Source organism: Suillus discolor, assembly GCF_016758755.1.
Source record: "Suillus discolor strain FC423 chromosome Unknown F5147scaffold_68, whole genome shotgun sequence".
NCBI lineage: Eukaryota > Fungi > Basidiomycota > Agaricomycetes > Boletales > Suillaceae > Suillus > Suillus discolor.
Window position 1 is genome coordinate 124,673 of NW_024541315.1, and position 21,547 is coordinate 146,219.

The following is a 21,547-nucleotide window of genomic DNA, read 5'->3' on the forward strand; positions in this document are numbered from 1 at the left end:
TGCTCCTGACTGTATCTATAATTGTTGTAAGGTCGTGCGTTGCCTAGTCTGCTATACAAGTGCGTTCGACCCTAAAGGGGAAGCGAGTGCAGCAAGGATCTAGAGGTATGCGCTGAAAGCGCTACTGGTTGGCCAATGCGAAGCGTGGGAAAGCGCAGGTGCGCGCGAGGCGCGAGAATGCGCGAAGCGCGGGAATGCGCGCGTGTGTATGCGGAAACAAGAGAGAGTAAGAGTGAGTTTGCTTAGGTGATGATATGATGTAAGACAAGAGAAGGGAGATGCAAGGTGTAAACAAATAGATTTCTACTATGTTCTGCTAGGTAAATAGTGGGTAGTAACCAGTAAGTCCTCTGTCGTTCTGGTGGGAGAGTAAGTGAGTCAGTCATAGTATGTACTGCTGGCGCTTAAGTATGGCGCCTAAGCGCTGTCATGCGGAGCCGAAGCGCTACCGAGTAAGGTATGTAAAGATATATGTAAGTAAGGGTCCATGATAAAAATAAAGATGGAACGATAAGCAAATGTGAGAAATGGAAATATACGCACTAGGGAACTTGGTGGACAGTGGATGGATGCTTCCGGATGGCTGGCGCTATAGGGTGCTCAAGCGCGGGAAAGCGCGCGTGCATATACATCGTGAAGCGCGGGAAAGGTACGCGCGCATGGCGCGCGTTGCGCGGGAAAGCTGCGCCTCATATAGAGATAGCTGCGGGTAGCACACAGAGTGATGCTACAAGTTCGTGCCATGTACTCCCCAGTGAAAACTGCCATATTGCACAATGAGAGGCATGAGTCTCTACAACGCTATCTAACTTCTTCAGTTTGTGAAAGGTGTTAGTAATGTTCTCTCTGAAATGGTTTCGGACGTCAAGGCATGCACTGGAGCTATCTTCAGGTTGAATCCTGAGTTCTTCCTTTGAGGCTATGATTGAGGCTCACAAGAACAATATCGCATCCTTATATGTTCTCCTCACGGCTCCTACACTAAGTTTGCTCCTGTATTATTCCCTCGTCCAGATAGTCTTTCGCCTAACAACTTCCTGAAATCAGTGGTGCTGGCTAAGGTGCATTCTTTTATATTCTCTAGTACTTATAATGAAGGTCTAACAATAAGTCATGCCTCATATTAGATCCTCAAAGTGTCCATCTGTGGCAAGGCTTTGTTGTCCTCCAACGTGCAAAGCTCTAAGTGTTACAGGCATCCGTAACACCTACAGGAGCCCCAGCTCTGCCTACGCCTGCCCCCGCTCTGCTAGACTCCCTGCGCGGCGGTGCGCCGCCCGCGCCTAGAAAGACAGCGGTCTGGACCGCTATGACCCCGCCCCTGGCCTAGAAGGCCTTGTACCTGATCCATGGAGGCTGTACGCCTCATGGTCACCCTAGATCAGCACATGTATACAGCATGTCGCTTCATGAAGATCCGGAGCGCCCTTGGCGCCTCATGTACCTATGCGCAGTCGCACTTGGCGCTGCATGCTTGATCAGAGGTTAAGCCTCATGTACTTATCTGAACCTCATGTCTTGTTATCATAGATCCTAGATATACTATTGATTACAGACTGAGCTAGAATACTTGTAGTACTTCCCTATAAGTAGACAGGATTATTGTACTTAGACTTTACTTTAATCTACTAGGTTCATCCCAGAACTTGCTCATCTAAGCCTTACCAGCTTCCTTGTGTGAGACCGCACTTCTAAGCCGCTCCCATACGACTTAGCACGTATCCGCTAGCCCTGCATCTCGACGAGCGCCGTCTTACCGAGATCGCCGGAGGAACCCTTGATGTTCCGTCAAGCCGAGAACCACCCTCAGCTTCAGTAGGCTCACTCGAGCCGTCGCTGAGAAGACCTATCCTAGTTCGCACACGCCGACCGACGGTCAGCGTAACACTAAGATGAAGGCCAAGATCTGGAACTTGTGAGCCACAACACTAGGCATGATTGCTGCTGCTGCAATTGTTGTAAGTCACTCACTTTTGTGTTGGAGTATCCATTAATTAATATCCTCTTATGCCAGGCTATCTATGTGCTTTCAGGTGACAAGGAACTGCTTGAAACTGGCCAGACAACTAAAATTCCATATCATGCCTACCATGATTTCTACCGTGAATGCCTGATGATGGGAGGTGCTTGGGCATGCCAGGTTCTCACATTCTTCAACCAGGCCCTGTTTCCAGCCACTTCCTCACTCACTACTGCTCCTGTTCTCGATGAAGGGGACCCAGCTCAGTCGTGGGAATTAGACTTTGAGCGTGCAATAGATGAGGGAGGCGAGCCGCTAGTCATCACTTCTAATGCTCTCCCTGCAAGTGCTCCCCCTTCTCTCACAAGATCATCACCTGTCATGCTTGATCTCATGGCAGGACCTGGTATGCAACCAGATCCAAATCCAACTCCTATTGCAAATCCTGCTGAATCAAACTCAAACTCTACTGCGATGCAAGCTCTTGCTTTGGTACATGGTCGAGAGGATGTTTGTGAGCCAGTAGCTGATTAACCTGGTGTTTCGGTGACAACAAAACCAAAACCAAAACCAAAATGGAAAGGGAAGCAAGCCACCGCTGATGGAACTTTATCAGCTAATACTGGAGTTCGGAGGTCTAACAGGCATGGCAAGGAAATTTAAATAGGTTCTAACTTCGACTGTCATTTTTTCTGTCTACATCATGTCATATTACTTATTCCATTGCATTTACACTTTGGGCAGTGCAATGCAATTGTCTTCCACCATTGAGAATCTTATTACTAAGCACATTGAAACTCAGTTGAAATTTCCCTATAAGAGTCTGAATCAGTTCCTTTGCATTGGCTCTTGATAGACTTTCTTTTGACATTAAACCAGACTTGACATCATCAACATCATTTAAATTTGGTAAGTGTCCCTCCCATTGATGCTCATGCTGTCCCCAATGACACTGGCAACCTAATACAAGTCAGGATCCATAGACAATAATCGGCACAAACTTTTCACAGGGTCAATGGTAGCTCATTGTGATGGTGCACACGCTGCTTGCTAGGCGAAGCTCAATTATTGTGCTCAGGTGAGCTCACAGACACTCACCAGAGCACTCCTACCAGCAACACCAAGCTCAGCAGAACTCTCCACACACATCCCAACCAACAGCAAACATCATCCACTGAACACCACGTCATTGGCACCTATGCTCACACCACCATTCCCACCACTCACACCAGGACCATTCCCATCATATGTACCACCATCTGCATCACTCACACCTCGCCAAGCTAGGACCATGTGCACTATGCTGCCACCACCATTTCCAACCTTCATCCCACCCAATCAGCAACCGGCACCATGCACAAATGCCCCACGCACACCAGCAAGTGCTGACGTGGCACAAACACTTGCGGATGACACTAGGACACAGGAGAAGAGGAAAGGAGGAGAGGAGGAGAGGAGGAGAGGAGAGGAGGAGAGGAGGAGAGGAGGAGAGGAGGAGAGGAGGAGAGGAGGAGAGGAGGAGAGGAGGAGAGGAGGAGAGGAGGAGAGGAGGAGAGGAGGAGAGGAGGAGAGGAGGAGAGGAGGAGAGGAGGAGAGGAGGAGAGGAGGAGAGGAGGAGAGGAGGAGAGGAGGAGAGGAGGAGAGGAGGAGAGGAGGATGATTCTCTATTTCTTACATTTGGGTTTTTTCTGTCGCAAGTATATTACATTTCATAGGAGTTACAGTACTTTGTAATGTATTGATATCCAATACCGCAATACAATCATCATTTTGGACATTCCTGAAACTTTTGCAGTGGAATTGAAATGTTACTCAAAGCTTTGCAAGGAAACCTCAATATTGACATTATGCTGAAATGTCTTCCAAGTCTATGGTGGTTGGACTGTAGGGGTTGTCTTGGAGACTCATTGCAAGGTCCCTGGACCTCTTCCAAGCAGCTTCATCAGTAAACTACAACTTTCCCACAGAGGTTGCAAATTTGAGGTCTAGCGACAGGAAGCCACAGGGCTCTACAGCTCACACAGGCTTACAAATGACAGCAATAAAGCGCTCACAGTTTGGACAGACTCACAATTGATAGCAATGAAGCACTCAAGTAACGAGGCTCCTACTAGTATATACTCGTTACTCATACTAGTAGAACCTTGACACTTGCCGCAGTCTGACTTCATCAAACAAACACACTGATATATGAAAATTGGTTACATATAAAATTTTCATTGAAGACAATGTAAACATAAGCCTCACATACTACATAGTATATCAAATATATGGATAACGCAATATGATGATAACAACCAGGCTCCTTCCCAGCCACTGCTTCGAGTGTGGAGGGCGGCATACTAGGCATGCGGTACTATCCGAAATCACATGAACAATTTAAACCCAGCACAACCTTATTCCCCTCACACTCTCAGCAGCAGCTGGAAGATAACACATGTAAACATGGTCAGCCACAGTGAGTGAACCATCGGAATACAAAATTTATTTGTGTAGAATGAACTTAGGGTTAGAAAGACCTAGGTATTTTTTGTATTAGACAATTGAACGAGTTTGGGATAGTAGCACATTGCGGTCAGCGGGTCATACAATGGAACATTCATTTGAATCTATATTCCGAGTCACTGCATTTGAAGACGCTGAAAAAACCATGCAAGGGCCATACCTCCAGCCAGAGGTCTGCTCTTACAAGTTCTCACTTACTCACCCCACTGTGTGTTTGCTGTATTCCAAATATCTTTGCGCTGTGAGAGCCATTATCTGCCGATAACAGGTTGCTGCTCGACTTAGATTTGAAGTGGTGCTGAGAGTCATCCCTGCCGCTGGGGGGGAAGTTGGTCGCATCTAAGACTTTGATTATACCGCTGTAGAGATGATGAAATAGTATGAGGAACGCAATCGGAAGGCAAAACGACCGGTGAAGATGTTCACATGAGCAAGAAACAACAATAACAGCAATATAGAAATGCCTTTGTTCTGAAGACTACAGAAACCAGTTGAGTGTTTGAACTTGGTGAGCGCGCATTTCAATGTACAATTGCCTCGTATTCTGAACAGCCGCTGAGAGGTGTTTCACAATGAGGACGATGCCGAATATGGTCCCCACAAAAAGGATCGTTGTCTACAGGCTCAGTCAAGTTTAGGAGTGGCGATTGGAGAATGAGGATGGCGGCTTTATGCTTACGGTTAGAAAGGATATTATATCAATCCTGATTGCATGAATACACAGATATGCAATGATTTAGAGGGCAAGGGATGAGGAACACACCAAGAAGCCATCATTTATATCTTGCAATGCAGCACACAACAATAATGACAAGCCAAGGCAAGTACTAGCAAGTGTGATATCAAGCGTCAATTTGTGAGGAAACTTTGAAGACCAGATGTACACAGATAGAATTGAAACAGAAGTTGGTGGTAACGAGATAGATTCTGGAGAGCACACTTGTAAGCGTCTAGGTACTAAGTGTTTGATGAAGTTGAAAGCTGTGATCGAGGCAAATGAATGTTCCATTGTATGACCGCAATGTGCTACTATCCCAAACTCGTTCAATTGTCTAATACAAAAAATACCTAGGTCTTTCTAACCCTAAGTTCATTCTACACAAATAAATTTCGTATTCTGATGGTTCACCCACTGTGGCTGACCATGTTTACATGTGTTATCTTCCAGCCGCTGCTGAGAGTGTGAGGGGAATAAGGTTGTGCTGGGTTTAAATTGTTCATGTGATTTCGGATAGTACCGCATGCCTAGTATGCCGCCCTCCACACTCGAAGCAGTGGCTGGGAAGGAGCCTGGATAACAACATGACTCCAAATATTGATTAATCGAGAACAATTGTTGGGCGCCAGCCCTGTGATACTTTCAATCCTGAGCAGAGCATCAAGACCAACAATATTACAAGAGAGTGCACAGACTTACCTTGTGCACTTGACTGACTTTGTCCTTGTGGTGGATGGCTGGATGTGACGTGAGACCAACCGCAATCTTTAAAGATAATCCTCATGCATCCCAGCCCTATGTCCGTCTCATCGATTTTCTTCTCGACAGCTGCTGCTTGAAACTTGAGCAGACGCGCGGAAACCTTGTTCTTCCATAGCACACAGTCTGCGAGTGTCTTCTGTGCTCGGAAAACATCTTGCTTTGCTCTTACGAGATCAAGTACAAGGCTGGCTTCAGAGTCAGTTGGTTCATGGGCACTGGACTATTGAAAAGTAAGGTGTGATATGGATGATAGACACGAGAAATGAAGACCCACCAGTGAATTGACAGCTTCAAGGACTCCATATAAGTCGCACATACCACCACTGGCAGGTATTTCCACATTAGAATCATTGTCACGCTTAGTGTAAGAATGATGAGCAGGATTATCGGAGGAGGAAGCAAGTGCTGATAGTGATTGCAAAGTAGTAATGTCAAACTTTAGCGATGAGGATAACATGGAGGGACTCAGACAATGTAAGGCAGGCATCTGGGAAATGCCGAATGCACATCGAAAACCAAGTTTGCTTTTCTTAAGTCTGCGACTTAGATATTAGTACCAGTGTGCCGTCATGGCCCCAGCTCATTGTCCGTCATGCGGAAAAGAATTTTGGAACCATACATCTGTCGCTCGTCATATGAGCCAACCACGGTCTGGATGTAATAATTGGCTAGAAGATCTGATCCAACTCAACTCTACCTTACCACTCACTGAAGATCCCATGGGAGTGGACAATACTATTGATGAAGGCCCCTCTTACTAACAAGGAGAAAATGTAAGTTTCTATGATTTGAGAACTGAAGGAGGGCATTTGGACTTTGAGGCATCTGGACACAGCGGAACTCGGGACGAGGTAGTTACCGACTACTTTCCACAGCCCCTGCTGGCTTTTGAGGAGGGTTACACATTTCTAAGCCTATTCGACGCAGATGAAAACAGTGTCTATCATTAAAAAAATCTATACTATCCATTCAGCGATTGAAGGGAATGGCAGCTTGCATTATGGCTTCTTCGTTCGGGTCTGAGCATGGGGCAAATCAATGATTTCCTAGTGCTTGATATTGTAAGTCTTGAATTTGAATATCATCACAACAGCTTAGCTCAAAGAACACTTAGATCAACAATCTTCCTCTAACCTTTCACTCGGCAAAAGATTTACGAGGTCGAGCTGAATCATTACCTAGCGGTCCATGTTGGAAGTCTCAAGTTATTCCTATGTCACACCCCACAAAGTCTCCAGCAGTTCTCTACTGGCAGGATCCACTTGAATGCATCGCTTCTCTATTCAACCATCCTTTATTTCACAATCGCATAGACTACATGGCTCACAAGGTGTATAACACAGCGGAGAAGCTCTCTCGGACATATACCGAATGGATGACAGGCGAACATGCCTGGGAGATGCAGGTATGTGATTCAGTCTCTCCTGAAGTCATTGCTTCATGCGTTCTTGTAGTCTGTGCTTCCCCATGGCACAACTCTCCTTGGTACTATTCTATCCTCGGACAAGACATGCATTACTGCATTGTCAGGCGACCGTGTTGCGCATCCTCTCCTTATCAGCCTCACCAACATTCATATGGACATACACCTAAAATCATCTTCAAATGCCTTCCTTCTTGCTGCCTTACTTCCAGTCCCAAAATTCATCCACAAAAATAAATGAATGAGAGGTGTGTTGCAAGACCAGCTCGTTCATCATTGCCTGGACATCATATTAGAACCTCTCAAGTTGGCTGCTCGAAATGGTACCATGTTGTCCGATTTCCTCGGACACAGCCGTTACTGTTTCACGATGCTCACTAGTTATATTGCTGACATGCCAGAAGCCATGATGTTGGCATGTGTTGGTGGAAAGACATCCCCAGTGACTATGGCAATGTACAAATATTTTGGGGATCCCTTCCAACATGAACCCCGGACACGATCGAAAACTCTTGTGCAACTGGACAAGGTGCGTTCACGCGCTCGTCCAAATGATATTGAGGCCTTTTTCTGCAAGGCGCAGAAGTTTCGCCTGAATGGCATAGACAAACCATTCTGGTCGGACTGGTTGCTGGCAGATCTGTCCCGGTTTCTCACACCTGAATCACTGCACCACATTCATAAGCAGTTTTGGGACCATGACGTGCAGTGGATTATCCTTGCAGTGGGAGGGTCCGAGATAGATTTTCAGTTTTTGGTTATACAGCCCACCACTGGTTATCGACATTTTCACGGAGGTATCTCCAAACTTAAGCAGGTTACAGGTTGTTGTCACCGAGATGTTCAATGATCCATCATCGCAGCCAGTGCAGATGCAGTACCTGCTGGAGTTATTGTTGCTGTACGCGCGCTCATGCACTTTCGTTATCTCGTGCAATCACTGTGTATCGACGACAAGGATCTTGGTCGCATTACAGCTGCACTGAGTGAGTTCCATGCGAACAAACATGTGATCATTGCTGCTGGTCTTCATCAGGGAAAAGGCGGTAAAGTCACCGACAATTGGCAAATCCCAAAACTTGAGCTTATGCAGAATATCGTTCCTAGCATTCGCAACTCTGGAGTTATAGCACAGTGGTCTGTGGATGTTACTGAGCATGTGCACATCACCGTGGTCAAAGACCCAGCAAGATCTACCAACAATAATAACTACGACCCACAAATCTGTCGTTATCTCGACCGTGCCGATAAATGCAATCGGTTTGAGCTTGCCACTAGCCTTTTGGATCATTCGCAGAGGGAAGACCCAGGAGTTGTTGGAGATGAATTTGTTGAGGAGGATGACGAGATCGACGATGACGTGAATGACTTTCCTGCAGAGCTGCTGTCCTCAATTTGAATACCCACACAACCATGTCCTATCATGAATTACTTTTTACTCGCAAAAATACTCCAACACAAGGAAATTGTATCGGTACCTGTCCCACTACGTTCTTTTACCATTGGGCGCACCGCTCTTCACCTTTCTTATGATCCATCCATCAGGAATGCCACTGTCAATGAAGTTGCTATCATGTTCTGCCTACCGGACTTATGACCAGCTATCGCAGATTTCCTTCACCATGAGGCAACCTATGGTAATCACATACACTCAATAAGCGGTCCTAGAAGATCCACGCATGACGCTCAGCTTCCATTTGACCACCTTCAAGTGTGGTTCAAAATTCGTCTGCAGGAGACTGATTTTCATGATCCCGATAATGTTCTACCCGTGCAAACGCTCAACTGTGCACCACCTCGTGGCCCATGGACTTTAGGTCGTTATGATACGGCCATTATTCAAACCAACTCAGGGCACTCTTGGCCTACCAGTGGTCTTTCAGGTACGTTCTTTCTGTCTTTGAGGGCGATACTCACCAAGCTAAAAAATAACCCAAAGGGCATTCCATTGGCCAAATTAAGCTTGTCATTCGGCCCATTGCCAGAAGTGGGACGCCATGGGCATGGGACAATCAGTTCTTAACTTATGTCCAATGTTTCGATATCTCTAGTGAATGTGTTCCGACCACTCAGCTCCATACACTGAAAAGGGCAAAACGCTCGAATGGCACGTGGATGGGCGATGTCATTCCGGTCTCTCAGCTTGGAGTGCCTATCCATCTTGTTCCCCGTTTTGGCGCCACTGCGGACACGCGTCTCACCGCATGTGACGGAGTTTTGGTTAAATTATTTTTGGACCAAAAATACCTTTTTTGCTCTATCCAAGTAGAGAACTTGCACTGTGTTCATACTTCATCAGTACCATTTTTGTAGGCTAAAAGATACATGTACTCACTAGGATTCTGCATTGTTGAATGACATTGTTACACTTTCACCCAGTCATGGCACCTGCAGATCACAGCAAAACTGTAGACTTCGGAATGAAGTTAGCGTCACTAATGTCAGCTCTCCGTGTCAGTGATGTGCCTATGATGGACAAACTCACCAATCTCGAGCTCAATCATCTGATTGTAGAGGAGGAAGAACCAGGCGATTCTACCCAGCCTCTTAGTTATTTGTTGTCGCGGATTTTCAGGACATTTACTATTGAAGTCCCAGATGCCACAGAGCTCCAGGTTCCGTTACATAAAATTCGTTATCGTGATACCAGACTTCACATTAAATTTGCTCACCTTGATGAACAGTCTATGGTTCCGTTATATGATGAAGCCAGCCGCAGGTGGAACTGGGCACTTCCCAGATCACATCATGAAACTGGCATCGATCAGTTACCCAAACTCGAAGAGATTGGAGATGGAGAAGAGGATAGCGGAGTGAACAAGGAGTCTGAGAGTGGGGGTAGTAGTGGCGACTCGGAGGGCCCATCAATTCAACAGCACCTTCTGGTTGACACCACCAGTAGTGACACCAGCCGAAAACCACAGATGTTGGAGGATATCTTCTCGTTGTTCTTCAATGCTATGTGTGGTGCTGTTGCTCAGAAGAAGCGAGCACAGATCATGGCAGCAAATAGTGGAGCAGTGATTCGTACATGGAGTTCACGGAACTCCATGCGCCCTGTCAAGGATGATGAAGTATCGCAGAAGCCTGACCTTGCATTGTTGGACGATGTAGAGGCTCGTTGGGATACCATCAAAGCCATTTGCGAATTGACATCACAGCCATACACACCTTCAAGTACGATTGGAAAATCACTCGACAGCAAGGCCTACCTTCTCTTGAGGCGCCAGCCTTGGAGGCGGTTTGTCTTACTCTTTTCCCTTACGAACGAATACCGTGAACTGCGAGTCCATATTTACGACCACGCAGGTGGTATCGTAACGCGTCCCGTCCATATCGACAAGGCTCCCAATCGTTACCTGCATATCCTATTGAGTGTCGTCTTCGGTCATCTTGAATGTATTGGTTATGATCCCTCCATTAGTATCTTCACCAAGACTCTTCATCCTGCCCAGCTTGAAAACCCAATTCTCCGCCCTTCTACTAGACAACAAATCGCACTAAATCAAGTGCATGGTCCCCAGATGGACGGTGCAACTGAAGGCACTGTACCAAATATGGATATTGATGCATCCGAGTCCAAGTCTGACTCAGATGCGAAGACCCCACACTCAAAGCTGAACCTCCCTATGGACCCTCCTCAGATAGAAATACCTGAAGACCCTCTTTGCCAACCCTTTTCAGAACCAATCGGCAGGATCACAGTTAATGACCATGCATACGACATCCTCGAACTTATCTTCTCTAGCCAGGGGCTCATCGGTCGAGGCACTGTCTGTTACTTAGCCAGGAGAGACGACAAAGAATACATTATCAAGGACCATTGGGTTCTTGGGGGTAAAGATGCTGTGTTGAACGAAGTCAACATGCTGCATGAGATGAAAGGGGTCCATGGCATACCAGAACTGGTCGAATATTGGCTTGTCGAGGTTGCACCTGGGGAAGTCGATGAAACTATGAGCTATCGATACAAGGTTTTTGAAAGTATCAAAGGTACCTCTTGTACACATCTGTGTTGGGTTCTGAAGCCCCACGTGCGACCTTTACATGTGTTCCGGACCAAATTAGAGTTAGTAGGTGCTCTTTGAGACATTGTCAAAAGTGTGTACTATATCTGGTTCATCTTCTACATTACACTGACATATTTCTCAGTTCAACAGACAGCGGTTGAGGAGCGGGGAATTCTTCACCATGACTGTAGTCTCAACAACACTATGATCTGGGATGATGGCAATGGGGGTCAGGGAACCTTGATCGATTGGGAATTCGCCATGCATATTGTTGCAGGTCAAAAATATGCTATCGGTGGGACGGTCAGTACCACTCTATTGCTGAAAGGATGAATATACTCACAGCAATCATCAGGGTACATTGCCGTTCATGTCTTGTTCTCTTCTATGGCAGCTCTCAGAGGCTGTTGGTGACCAGGTGACATCTCTTCGCAGCTGGAAGGCAAAGCTCGCAATGCAGTCCTCTGCAACGCCCCCCCCCTCTCATACTACACCACTACCATGACAATCTCGAATCCCTTTTCTATGTCTTCATGTGCATCTGCATCGAATTCAGGGGTCCCCTCAGAGTTAGACGTGACCTTTCAGCTGATAGGAGTCAAGAGTGGCTACCGCACCAATGGTCTACCAACACGCTCCGAGACACCACCAATGAGAAGACTTTGTTTTTTTTCCACCCAAATGCGCAAAAGCTCAAATGACAATTCCACTCCTACTTCACCAGTCTACTCCCACTTGCAAAAGATTGGTACGAGTTGATCAGGAACAAAGGACCATCGAGTACAGTAACTTTCCAGGAGGTCATTGATCTGTTGGAAACGCACCTCGACATGCTTCCAAAGAACGAGCCTTCCCCTGAACTTCTGTTTGCAAGGAGAGTCATTGCAGCGCTCCCGCAAAAGAGAAACGTGAATGAATTGGAGGGTAATGATACGGATTCACAAATAAATGAACGTCATGCGACAATAGGTCAGATGGGTTGGACGATGGAAGTTGCGCCCCAGCCCAAGCGGAAGAGAACTACATAAGTAATCATTCTTCAAGTTAAGTGCCTTGCTTAGTACTAGTCAATACCCCTTTTACATGTACAATTGAACTTTTGTTCTGGAGATATTCCCACCCACATTCAAACATACTCGGCTATATATTCACGAGTTCGACGCAAGGAGGTTTTTTATGTGTTTTCTCTCAGCCCACTGCATTTTGACTCGACTTCGAAGCGGACTCGTGGACTCGGCTACATCTCATCAACCCCATTCATGGTCTGTGCTGCACTGTATTACATTTGGTGCGCTTGTGTATGATGTTTTATCTTTAAGCGCTTTTCAAGGTGCGATGGGAGCTAGATTTAAAAGTAAGTATCTGTAAATTGTTGGCGTCGTGGTTCATCTCTCCCCCTTCTTTACTCATGCCAGGTAGCCCCAAGAAAAGGAAAACGAAGTGGAAAGCTATGGATTCCGACCTCAAAGCACCTGAAGGGCAAGAAGGTGTGGTGAAGAGAGCGCGTGCTCAGGCTGGGTCAACCACCAATCAAGTGGATGAGTCGCAACACCCTCGACGGTCAGGACATCCAGGCGCTGGGAAGGGAGGTAGAGACACTCAGCTGGAGAAAATTGGCGCCATCTTGCATGCCCCAACACAGACCAACCAAGCCAAGGGTAATACATCCCTTGATCCGAACATTCCTGCAAATCCTCTTGCTCCAGAACCGCCTCGAAAGGGTCGCGGAAGCCGTTCCAAGGTAATTTTATCCTGTTTGTAGGGTACAATACTAACCAGGCATTCAGAAGAAGCAGCCTCCTCCACCATATAGCCCCTCGGAGACGTTAGATGTAGTGACCTCAAAATCATGCTCAAAGAACAAGGTGAATTTCTATTCCGCAAATATATATCTACTAATCCTTGTGCAGACTCCTGTCTCTCTTGCCCCGAGCTCTGAGTCATTTAACAGTCAACCAGCTTTTGCACCATGTGAAGCTGGCGGCCGATATGGATTTTTGCCCCCAATCGCTTCCATCGTCCCCCCCGGCACGGAACCAAATATTAATGCATTAAATAATGCCATCATGGCCAATGCTAGGAGGCTCCATGCACTGTCTACTCCCGACACCTCCCAAAGTCAGACTCCCATTGGTACCTCTAACTTGTCCCAATCTCAAGCTCGTGTTTCTGAAACTCACCATCCAATCACTGCTCCTCGCACCAAAGATCCAGTACCTTCCAAGACAACTTCAACTACTGCAATGCTATCAAACACCAACTTCTATGATAATTTGGATCCTGCCCTCCGGTTGAGTGCACCACCAAATCCAGATTCTGAAGAGTCAAGCATGTCGAAGGATGGGGATTCATCTAGTTCAGATGAAGGTGGTGAAGATGAGCAGATCAGTTGGGGAGAAGTTCGTGGGCATCATAGCGCTCATCCTGGCAAGACCTTCCCTCTTTTAAATTATGTTGCGCTGATGAACAACAGGTTTTTCAAGGGAAGAACTACCATCCCAATCTCAAGTGGCGACTGCGCTGCCAACCAATTTCGAATTCCAGCACTCACACGACAAAGATGACCAAGTGGCTGAGAGAGTTTTGGCGGTTGATGGTGATTTAAGTGAGAGTAGTGCGGCGACAGATCAAGAGAGTGCTCCCCAGGTATGAACTTCATATTTTGCTGGAGTATACTAATTTCTCATTTAAGCCAGACGATGTCTTGAGAGCTCACCACGAGAGAAACGGCTATCCCCGCCTTCCTGACCCCGCCCTTCTAGAACTTCTCCGCTCTGCTGAGGTAGATGTCCCTAACCAAAGGCTAAACCAAAGGCAAAACAGAATCGGAAATTGAAATTGAATGCGGAAAACACATCCGATGATGAAGGGCCCAAAGCTTCTCAACTGGGATGGTATAGTTCGCGCTGGAAGAGTTTTCTTGAAGATGTGAAGGGGGAGTGTCGCACCCAGCAAGCATTAGAAAATCCATTTCCAAGCCTTGTTGTTGACATGCCGGTCTCAATCACTGAATGTCTTTCAGCATCCCTCGTGCAATGGCTCAAAACCAGCCACCAAGTTGACGCTGGTAAGTCCCTGTTTCCGTCGAGATAGTCGATTGACTCGAGGCATCCAACAGGTGTGTGGCCCAAACACAAACCAGACATGGCGAGGCTGGTGTGCTATATATATTGTTGTATGCCTCATATCTTATTGATTTTCTAGTTGTATGATGACCTGGCAACTTGGCGTTCTGAGCTCAAAAAAATCGTCATTGCTATCGCACCTTCTGCATATGGCCTTGTCCCACCAGCTGATATTCCCATTCAAGAACACGCAGCTTGGGTTGAAGCTGCCGCTGCAGATTTGCTGGACGATGGCAAGTTTTTGCGCTATGGACTGGACAATTTAGGGAAAACAAGGAACTTCGCTCACCCCGCATTTTTTGAAGCTATCATTCTCTTCATGTATACCAGAACTTATTGCATTGCTCGTAGGCAACCAGATATTTTTCGGAAACAGGTACCATTGAAGTGTTTGGCTCTCATTTGTACAGCAGTACTTTCTTTATGATGATGTGCTGCCACAAATTTTCTGACATTTTTCTAGTTCCACTGCATCCTGCAAGGCCTCGCGAAACACGGCAATGGCAAGCTCTATCCGAAGTTTACCGCCAAGGAGTACAAGACTGTTTATATGGCAATGCTTGGTCTACTCAAAAACATCAAGAACAATCCTTATCACGGTCCGAAGCTGATGCATCAGCTTCATGAATGGGCTCAAGTCGGATGGTTAGGGCTTTTTTTGTGTATCGTTTAGTGCTGACGAATTTCTCAAGGGTGGAGGCATCCAAACACGACAGCATCAACACATCAAAGCACCATAACCTACGGGTGCAGCTTGATTGAGGCTCCCGGTACCGTTTTCGCAGAATTAACCCGTTGCATCATGTTTTCACTCTCTTTTGTTCTCGTTTACCATTTACTACTACTACTAGTTTTGTGTTTCCACTGATTCAATTATATCGTGATTTTTTGCACTAGTATTGTACCCAATATGAATAAGCTGAATTGTGAACACCTCTAAGCAGTCTGTGAGTACCTGCACAAACATGGACAGAGGGTTGTACAGATGTGACAGAAAATAATACTATTTAAAAGACCTATTTGGTACCTACTGGGTGGGTCTGTGAGCATCTGTACAGAGATTGACAGAGAACATCCTACTGTGATGAACTGGCTAGTAAGGACCAAGCTGTCCACTTGGCGTGCTGTACAGATCTGGACAGACCTGTACAGAGCGTGGTAATTTACTGATGTTCCACAATTTTCGGGTCTGCTTCCAAGCGAGTGGCAATGCCGCCGGTAAATCGAGCCCTTTTAAGCCATTGTGGGACATTCCAACCAAAAATAGGATTTTCCGACAGTCTGGACTCTGCATAGAGGAAAATTGTCGCATAAATGCGTACGGATCACATTCGAAAAAGTAGCTTACTACAATGCATGCATTTTAATGGTAAAGATCTTCAGACCAACTTTCAAACTTATCCACTTCCTCAGTCAGGCTCTTGATTTTTTCCCTTGCTCCAACAACGACCCTTCTGTGCAGTGGCAGGCGCATAGGAACATCATCGAGGTGGGTCAACTTCTCAATGGCTACCACTGCCTTGTCTGCATCTCCATCGATATTGCCCAACGCGACGAATTGTCGATACTGGGAACCGGGCAAGCTGGGATTGTCGTACGCAGGGTGCTGGGGAGCTAGGCGTAGGTTATCCTTGAATATCTTGGTACGGAATGGACCTGGCTCGATTATTGTGACCTTGGGGAAACAGAAAGTTGATACTAAGTCCTTAGACATCAAGTATTTTAAAGTTACCTTTATATTCCATGCGGGATCAAGTTCTTTTGCCAAAGACTCGCTTAGGCCTTCCAGTGCTAGATAATGCGGTAAGCATCTCCAATGTCAAAAATTGATTACACCTGCCAAATTTTCTGTCGCAATGCTATGACTTGAATACAGTATATCGCATTATACAGAATACTCACGATGCACTGTAGAAGGCAGCCGCAGCGCCGCCTACCAATCCCAACCTTGACGAGACTTGTAGCAGTCTCCCACCAATTGGCTTGTTCACTTCTCGGAAGAACTTCACCGCTTCCTTGCTCACATGCATAGCACCCCAGAAATTCACTTCGAACATCAGACGGGCCTCTTCCTCGCTTGCGGACTCAAGCTCTCCCATTACACTTTGACCTGCATTATTAAACACAACATCGATCCTTCCAAAAGCTTCTTTTGCTTTTGCAAACGCAGCTGATACTCCCGCGCTGTTCGTCACGTCAAGCTGAATGACTAAGAGCTGGGACGATGAGAATTGTGCTGATAAATCTGATAAAGCATCAGGATTGCGAAGTGTCGCTATGACATTGTCGCCCTTGTTGAGCAATAGTTCAGTCATTGATCTCCCGAACCCCGACGATGCGCCAGTAACTAGATATCAGTATTCAGTACTCTTGGCGGGTCCAATGAACTCGCTTTCACCCACTAAACCAAACCTTTGTGTCTGCCATATCTCCAGTAGGGATTAGATAACAAGAGGAAAGAAAGGGGCGTGAGATTTTATGCAGTTAGGGCGATACTTAGTGCAGTGCGTATGTATAGCGTGGTGTTTTTATTGGTAAAAATAGCATATGTAAGTATTAGCATCGTATGGTCCATACGGTCCGATGTCGATGTGGCTATGTTATACTGGCACACAAGAACCACGCGAGACACACGCGGGTGGACGCCGCTCCAAGGTCATCATAAGATTATATAATCGTGGATGTCTGAAGTCATAAATATTTTGCGTATGTGGGGAAATGTAAGAATACACTGTAAATTCGACGCTGGACTACTAGAAGCGGAGAGAAGTCCTCGGCACCGCTGAGTCTGACAGCAACGGACAGGCTGTCTGTCTCCTTGGTTATAATCCGGCATCTGACACTGCCTAATGCCCTGCATACGTTGGGAGTTGGGTCGTGTAAATACACTATGGTATATCTTTCTGAATCAATTCTACTTATGGGCTAGTCACATGGTAGGCAGTATGCTGTAGAACCATCTGACTGTCATCGTAAAAACCCAGGGACTATCCAGTTGTCTCCACATTCATCTTGCTAACTTCTAAGACGCGATTCTGTTCTTATGCTCAGGAAGTTATGAGATCTCGCGTCTCAGAGCTAATTCGTGTCATTTGACAGAGTCACACATTGGTCATGCATAGACTCCATGGTTTGATGAGGCCTACTGCCTTCGATTCTCTATCAATAGAAATACAATCGGATGCATTTTGGAGTAATTACAAAAAAAAATAGGAAGACCGTGCGAGTATGATGACAAGCGTGGGGTGGGAGTCTCTAGGTCTGAATGATGGGAGAAAATAGTAAGCTCGCGTAACAACTTTGATCACCGAGAGAAGAGCTTGCACAGTGGTGGCCACACTCAACTTGTCCGCGGTACACTCCACACTGGTCTCAGGAGATGCAGTGTTGATGAACACATGGCCTCAGGGGTACAATGGATGAGTTAGGAGGATGCGGGAGAGACGGCCCAGTGTACCGCTGGCACCTCTGCATGACAAGACGGTCCGAGGATCACGCAAGTACAAGAAAGTGCGCAAAGGCAAAGGAGGGGGAGGTGCCGGATATGGGGTTTTCAGATTTCAAATATAGAGGCCGCTCCAAGGCTGCTCCTTCTGGAATGTTAAAGGAGCGCCGTAACGCTGATGTGATCTAGAGCTTGGCTTGCTATGTTACCTGTTTGACACGTCGAGCTCTCATGCGACTCGTCGTGAGTGCAATGGGCTGACTCAGTCTCGAACTTCCTGGTTTCAAAGCAACGGAAGGAAAGTCAGATGCGGCCACCGCAATTTGTTGAATCTGACCGAGGTTTACTTTGGTGATCGGTGTTTCCGGATTTTATTTCCGTGTCTCACGCTTCTTTTCATCCTCGAGCTCCACTGCACGTTCAGACGACGTTTTATATTCATGTGCGTTGTAAATACGGATCATCTCTTCGGTGATGTGTCACGGTAACTATTTTATCTGTTCTTGGTCTCATAAGTACACAGCCAATTGCTTTTGAGGAATGGCGATACCTATGCTAGCACATTCGTACTTTTCTTTTCTAAAACGGCGGCCATATTACGTGGCCGTATTACTCCCATATGGCCACAGCGAACAGCCCTGTCCTTGCAGCGTCGTCGTAGGCGAACTGCTGTCTTGCCAGAGCCCTCTTCTGGTCCTGTGATCACGTCCACGCGACAGGATTACTCTAGGTAGCCGCGCGGCGCAACTGACATCGTCGATGCATCATCCGTAAGTGGCAACTAGCGATACAATAAGTTAAGGAAAACTTTCAAGAAATGCATACGGAGATTGTAGAATCAGAGCACGACAGTATGTCGTAATTATCAGAAGGAAGCGTATGTGAAAATCAGCCAATGGTCGTATTATCATACCTTTTGGCGTTACCCAAGTACTTAGATGCTTTATAATGGTTTACCACGCCCAATGGAGACAACACCCGGTTCTCAAGCTCAAGCTTCCTCCATATCATGCCGAAAATTAGGCTTGCACTTTGTCATATGGGGCTCTTTTGGAAGACGGCCGACATGTGCAAACTGTATTGAATTCGGGCTCGAGGTAGCGGGTGCTGCCACGAATGTGGGGGCCTGGAATTTCGAATGATCTTGTCGACAATCCGAGGTGAACTGGTGTTTCAAAAAAAATTGCTGCGGTTGTCATTGATATTTCCGCACACTCATATTGCAGGTACTGTTGACCATTTGACAATGCGTCTTGAAAAAATAGTTGTGATGGTAAAGATACCAAAGTCCGGAATGAACCCAGGCCTGCACTCACTGATATTACCTCCGCTAAGGCACCGTTCCATATTTTCAAGTTGTTCTCCTCGGATTGACTCATGAGCGGACCAATGTCTAATCACTGCATCCGGTGAGTCAACTTGCATAGTTGAATCCGCTTCAAAAGGAGCTGTGTTCTCAGGGAATTAATAATTAAGCATATTTCTGGTTTGTAGTTGACCAGTATTGGCTTGTTTCGGAGGATTTCGATGATATGTCGTGAACGGGGGTTCGGCCCCGGATGCAGTCCGTCTCGTTTCGGGTGATTAACATCGTGGCGCATGTGGTCAGCAACTCTTCTTGGCTTTCTCGATCTCCAAATGGCGAAACCATGTACGAACTACTGGGACGAAGTAAGTTACCGAAAAGTCACAATCTCGGACGCCAGCTGTTATTGAACTGCGTACGTGCTCAACTTGAACATACATGTACATGATGATCTTTCTCACAGGTTTTAAGCATAGCTAATCAGACAAAACTTTACCCAAGTTACAGAACTGGTACACAGTGAGATCTCCCGTGACTATCACTGCGTCAATATTCTCACTGTTCCGGCGTCATCGATGATGCTCTAACATCGTAAGTATGGAAAGTACACCTATTGAATCATCCACGTGTCGTCATCCGAAGCCTAGTCACGCCGCGCCCACAGTCTGGTTCACAAGGCAATCATTTGACCTTGGGTTGTGATGATGCTTCTCAGTTGGACAACAAATCAGCATCCTCAGAGTTGGATTTTGAGGCCTATAAAAACTCTACCAACATTGCCAGACATTCCTCACTACAATCCTCAGTTCTTCAGCTTTCAGCACTCCAGCTTCCTGTACTCCAATCTTCAACACTACACTTTCAATCATGTTTGACATCTACACTTTAGCTGCACAGCTCGTTGGCGGTGTTATACTTATACTTCTTGCCAATGCTGCCTCGATCAAATCTCGAGGTGTACCGAAGACGTTCCAGGGGCTATTATCCTCCCTCATTGTCCGTATCAGATATATTTGATCATCGGTTATGATTGAACTGATGATCGACGACTTCTAGGATTTTATTCAAGCTGTATTTGGCAGTAAACAGAACGACCAACAGGGTATTCCTTTGACAAGGTACGGATGTGTGCGCTAATTTGAGGCCGTCGTAGTCTGATATTTTATTCATTTCAGAGCGCAAGTCACTGCTGCATTTCCTGAAGGAACGTGGCAGCGCAATGCCTACGAAGATTATAAGGCAGTCCTCCTCGATGAAGAACTAGTATTCCCCTGCGTCTACGCTACAAAGGGTTTTAAATCAGACGACCAGCTCTATTTGTTCATCGACTCGGATGACCTGTCAGACACACGCCATATCCGTACGATTGCCAAGGGACTTTCCATATATCTCCCTCAAGCACGCCAGCTTGGCCCCAACACCTCCCTCGTTCTTCTTGCCAAGCAAAATGAAGTCAACTCACGAACAGTAGAAGAATACAATACCTTGTTCTGGGAACTCCTTAACGGTCTCGCCAAGCTTGATGAAAAGCCCTGGCCTTCAGATACACCCCGCGACATTGACACGGACAGATGGTGTTTCTGCTTTGGCGGAGAACAATTCTTCACTGTCATCCAAACCCCGGCCCACCAAGTGAGGCGCACGCGTTATGCACCGGGCGTGACCATGGTTATGCAGCCAAAGTGGATTTTCGACATTCTCTTTAGCACGGATGCAAAGCGGGCGGGTGCGCTTGCAAAAGTTCGTGCTCTCCTCGCCAAGTACGATCCCATCCCTCTCAGCCCCGAGATGAAGAACTACGGCGACGAAGGATCGCGGGAGTCCAAGCAGTATTACTTGCTGGATGAGAATGTTCCGGCGCCGTGTCCATATGAGAGACTCAGCGACTCCGAAGTCATTGCTCCATAGAGGTAAGCTGATGGCCCCCGATCAAGTTACATCCGATTAATCATCTCCACAGCAAATTATAACAGCTTCCTAATGCGAAGTCACACGTCGAGTTTGAAATTGTTTAACTAGCATACTAGGTGGTGGGCTGGGCCTTCTTGTACTTCTTACTCAATAGCTAGAATTTGGTGTTCCTCAGCCAATAAAAGATCGTTTATCGTTTATCCTTGTGTTAATGAGAAATGTGCTGCTTATGTGATGCCTTTAGGGATAAGCAAGAGTTGATCGGAGATTGAATATTGAATATTGAATATTGAAATCAGGACTGACTCCGAGAGGCCACCGGTGCGCCTAGTACGTAACACACCATCCTTCTACTGTCTGGCTCGGTCATGCGACAGGATGG

The 21,547-nt window shown here is 46.5% G+C and overlaps 8 protein-coding genes across 8 annotated transcripts; 6 read left to right on the forward strand and 2 right to left on the reverse strand.

Annotated features, from left to right (window-relative positions):
- Nucleotides 1-1,934: 1,934 nt before the first annotated feature.
- On the forward strand, nt 1,935-3,620 carry F5147DRAFT_656528 (uncharacterized protein; the record flags this gene model as incomplete). Its single annotated transcript, XM_041434124.1, has 5 exons — nt 1,935-1,958; nt 2,015-2,474; nt 2,840-2,869; nt 3,015-3,038; nt 3,076-3,620. 5 exons carry the CDS (start codon nt 1,935-1,937, stop codon nt 3,618-3,620), a joined length of 1,083 nt encoding a protein of 360 aa, XP_041288314.1.
- Nucleotides 3,621-4,479: 859 nt separating this feature from the next.
- Nucleotides 4,480-6,402, reverse strand: F5147DRAFT_656529 (uncharacterized protein; the record flags this gene model as incomplete). The annotated part of the gene is made up of 7 exons (XM_041434125.1): nt 4,480-4,569; nt 4,668-4,824; nt 4,996-5,081; nt 5,229-5,292; nt 5,599-5,755; nt 5,883-6,165; nt 6,220-6,402. 7 exons carry the CDS (start codon nt 6,400-6,402, stop codon nt 4,480-4,482), a joined length of 1,020 nt encoding a protein of 339 aa, XP_041288315.1.
- Nucleotides 6,403-6,970: 568 nt separating this feature from the next.
- Nucleotides 6,971-7,609, forward strand: F5147DRAFT_778233 (uncharacterized protein; the record flags this gene model as incomplete). The annotated part of the gene is made up of 3 exons (XM_041442096.1): nt 6,971-7,006; nt 7,060-7,350; nt 7,400-7,609. 3 exons carry the CDS (start codon nt 6,971-6,973, stop codon nt 7,607-7,609), a joined length of 537 nt encoding a protein of 178 aa, XP_041288316.1.
- Nucleotides 7,610-7,738: 129 nt separating this feature from the next.
- On the forward strand, nt 7,739-8,767 carry F5147DRAFT_778234 (uncharacterized protein; the record flags this gene model as incomplete). The annotated part of the gene is made up of 2 exons (XM_041442097.1): nt 7,739-8,165; nt 8,232-8,767. The coding sequence occupies 2 exons, from the start codon at nt 7,739-7,741 to the stop codon at nt 8,765-8,767; spliced, it is 963 nt and encodes a 320-aa protein (XP_041288317.1).
- A 982-nt stretch (nt 8,768-9,749) lies between these two features.
- On the forward strand, nt 9,750-11,883 carry F5147DRAFT_778235 (uncharacterized protein; the record flags this gene model as incomplete). Its single annotated transcript, XM_041442098.1, has 3 exons — nt 9,750-11,361; nt 11,521-11,681; nt 11,734-11,883. The coding sequence occupies 3 exons, from the start codon at nt 9,750-9,752 to the stop codon at nt 11,881-11,883; spliced, it is 1,923 nt and encodes a 640-aa protein (XP_041288318.1).
- A 903-nt stretch (nt 11,884-12,786) lies between these two features.
- F5147DRAFT_778236 (uncharacterized protein) lies at nt 12,787-15,265 on the forward strand (the record flags this gene model as incomplete). Its single annotated transcript, XM_041442099.1, has 10 exons — nt 12,787-13,119; nt 13,166-13,243; nt 13,289-13,781; nt 13,852-14,024; nt 14,071-14,160; nt 14,202-14,445; nt 14,497-14,534; nt 14,583-14,915; nt 14,967-15,148; nt 15,196-15,265. The coding sequence occupies 10 exons, from the start codon at nt 12,787-12,789 to the stop codon at nt 15,263-15,265; spliced, it is 2,034 nt and encodes a 677-aa protein (XP_041288319.1).
- A 601-nt stretch (nt 15,266-15,866) lies between these two features.
- Nucleotides 15,867-16,953, reverse strand: F5147DRAFT_754939 (uncharacterized protein; the record flags this gene model as incomplete). The annotated part of the gene is made up of 5 exons (XM_041440307.1): nt 16,906-16,953; nt 16,406-16,850; nt 16,344-16,351; nt 16,236-16,294; nt 15,867-16,178 (listed from the first exon to the last, which is right to left on the reverse strand). The coding sequence occupies exons 1-5, from the start codon at nt 16,928-16,930 to the stop codon at nt 15,867-15,869; spliced, it is 849 nt and encodes a 282-aa protein (XP_041288320.1). The 5' UTR covers nt 16,931-16,953.
- A 3,168-nt stretch (nt 16,954-20,121) lies between these two features.
- Nucleotides 20,122-21,162, forward strand: F5147DRAFT_778238 (YqcI/YcgG family-domain-containing protein; the record flags this gene model as incomplete). The annotated part of the gene is made up of 3 exons (XM_041442100.1): nt 20,122-20,250; nt 20,311-20,372; nt 20,430-21,162. The coding sequence occupies 3 exons, from the start codon at nt 20,122-20,124 to the stop codon at nt 21,160-21,162; spliced, it is 924 nt and encodes a 307-aa protein (XP_041288321.1).
- Nucleotides 21,163-21,547: the final 385 nt, after the last annotated feature.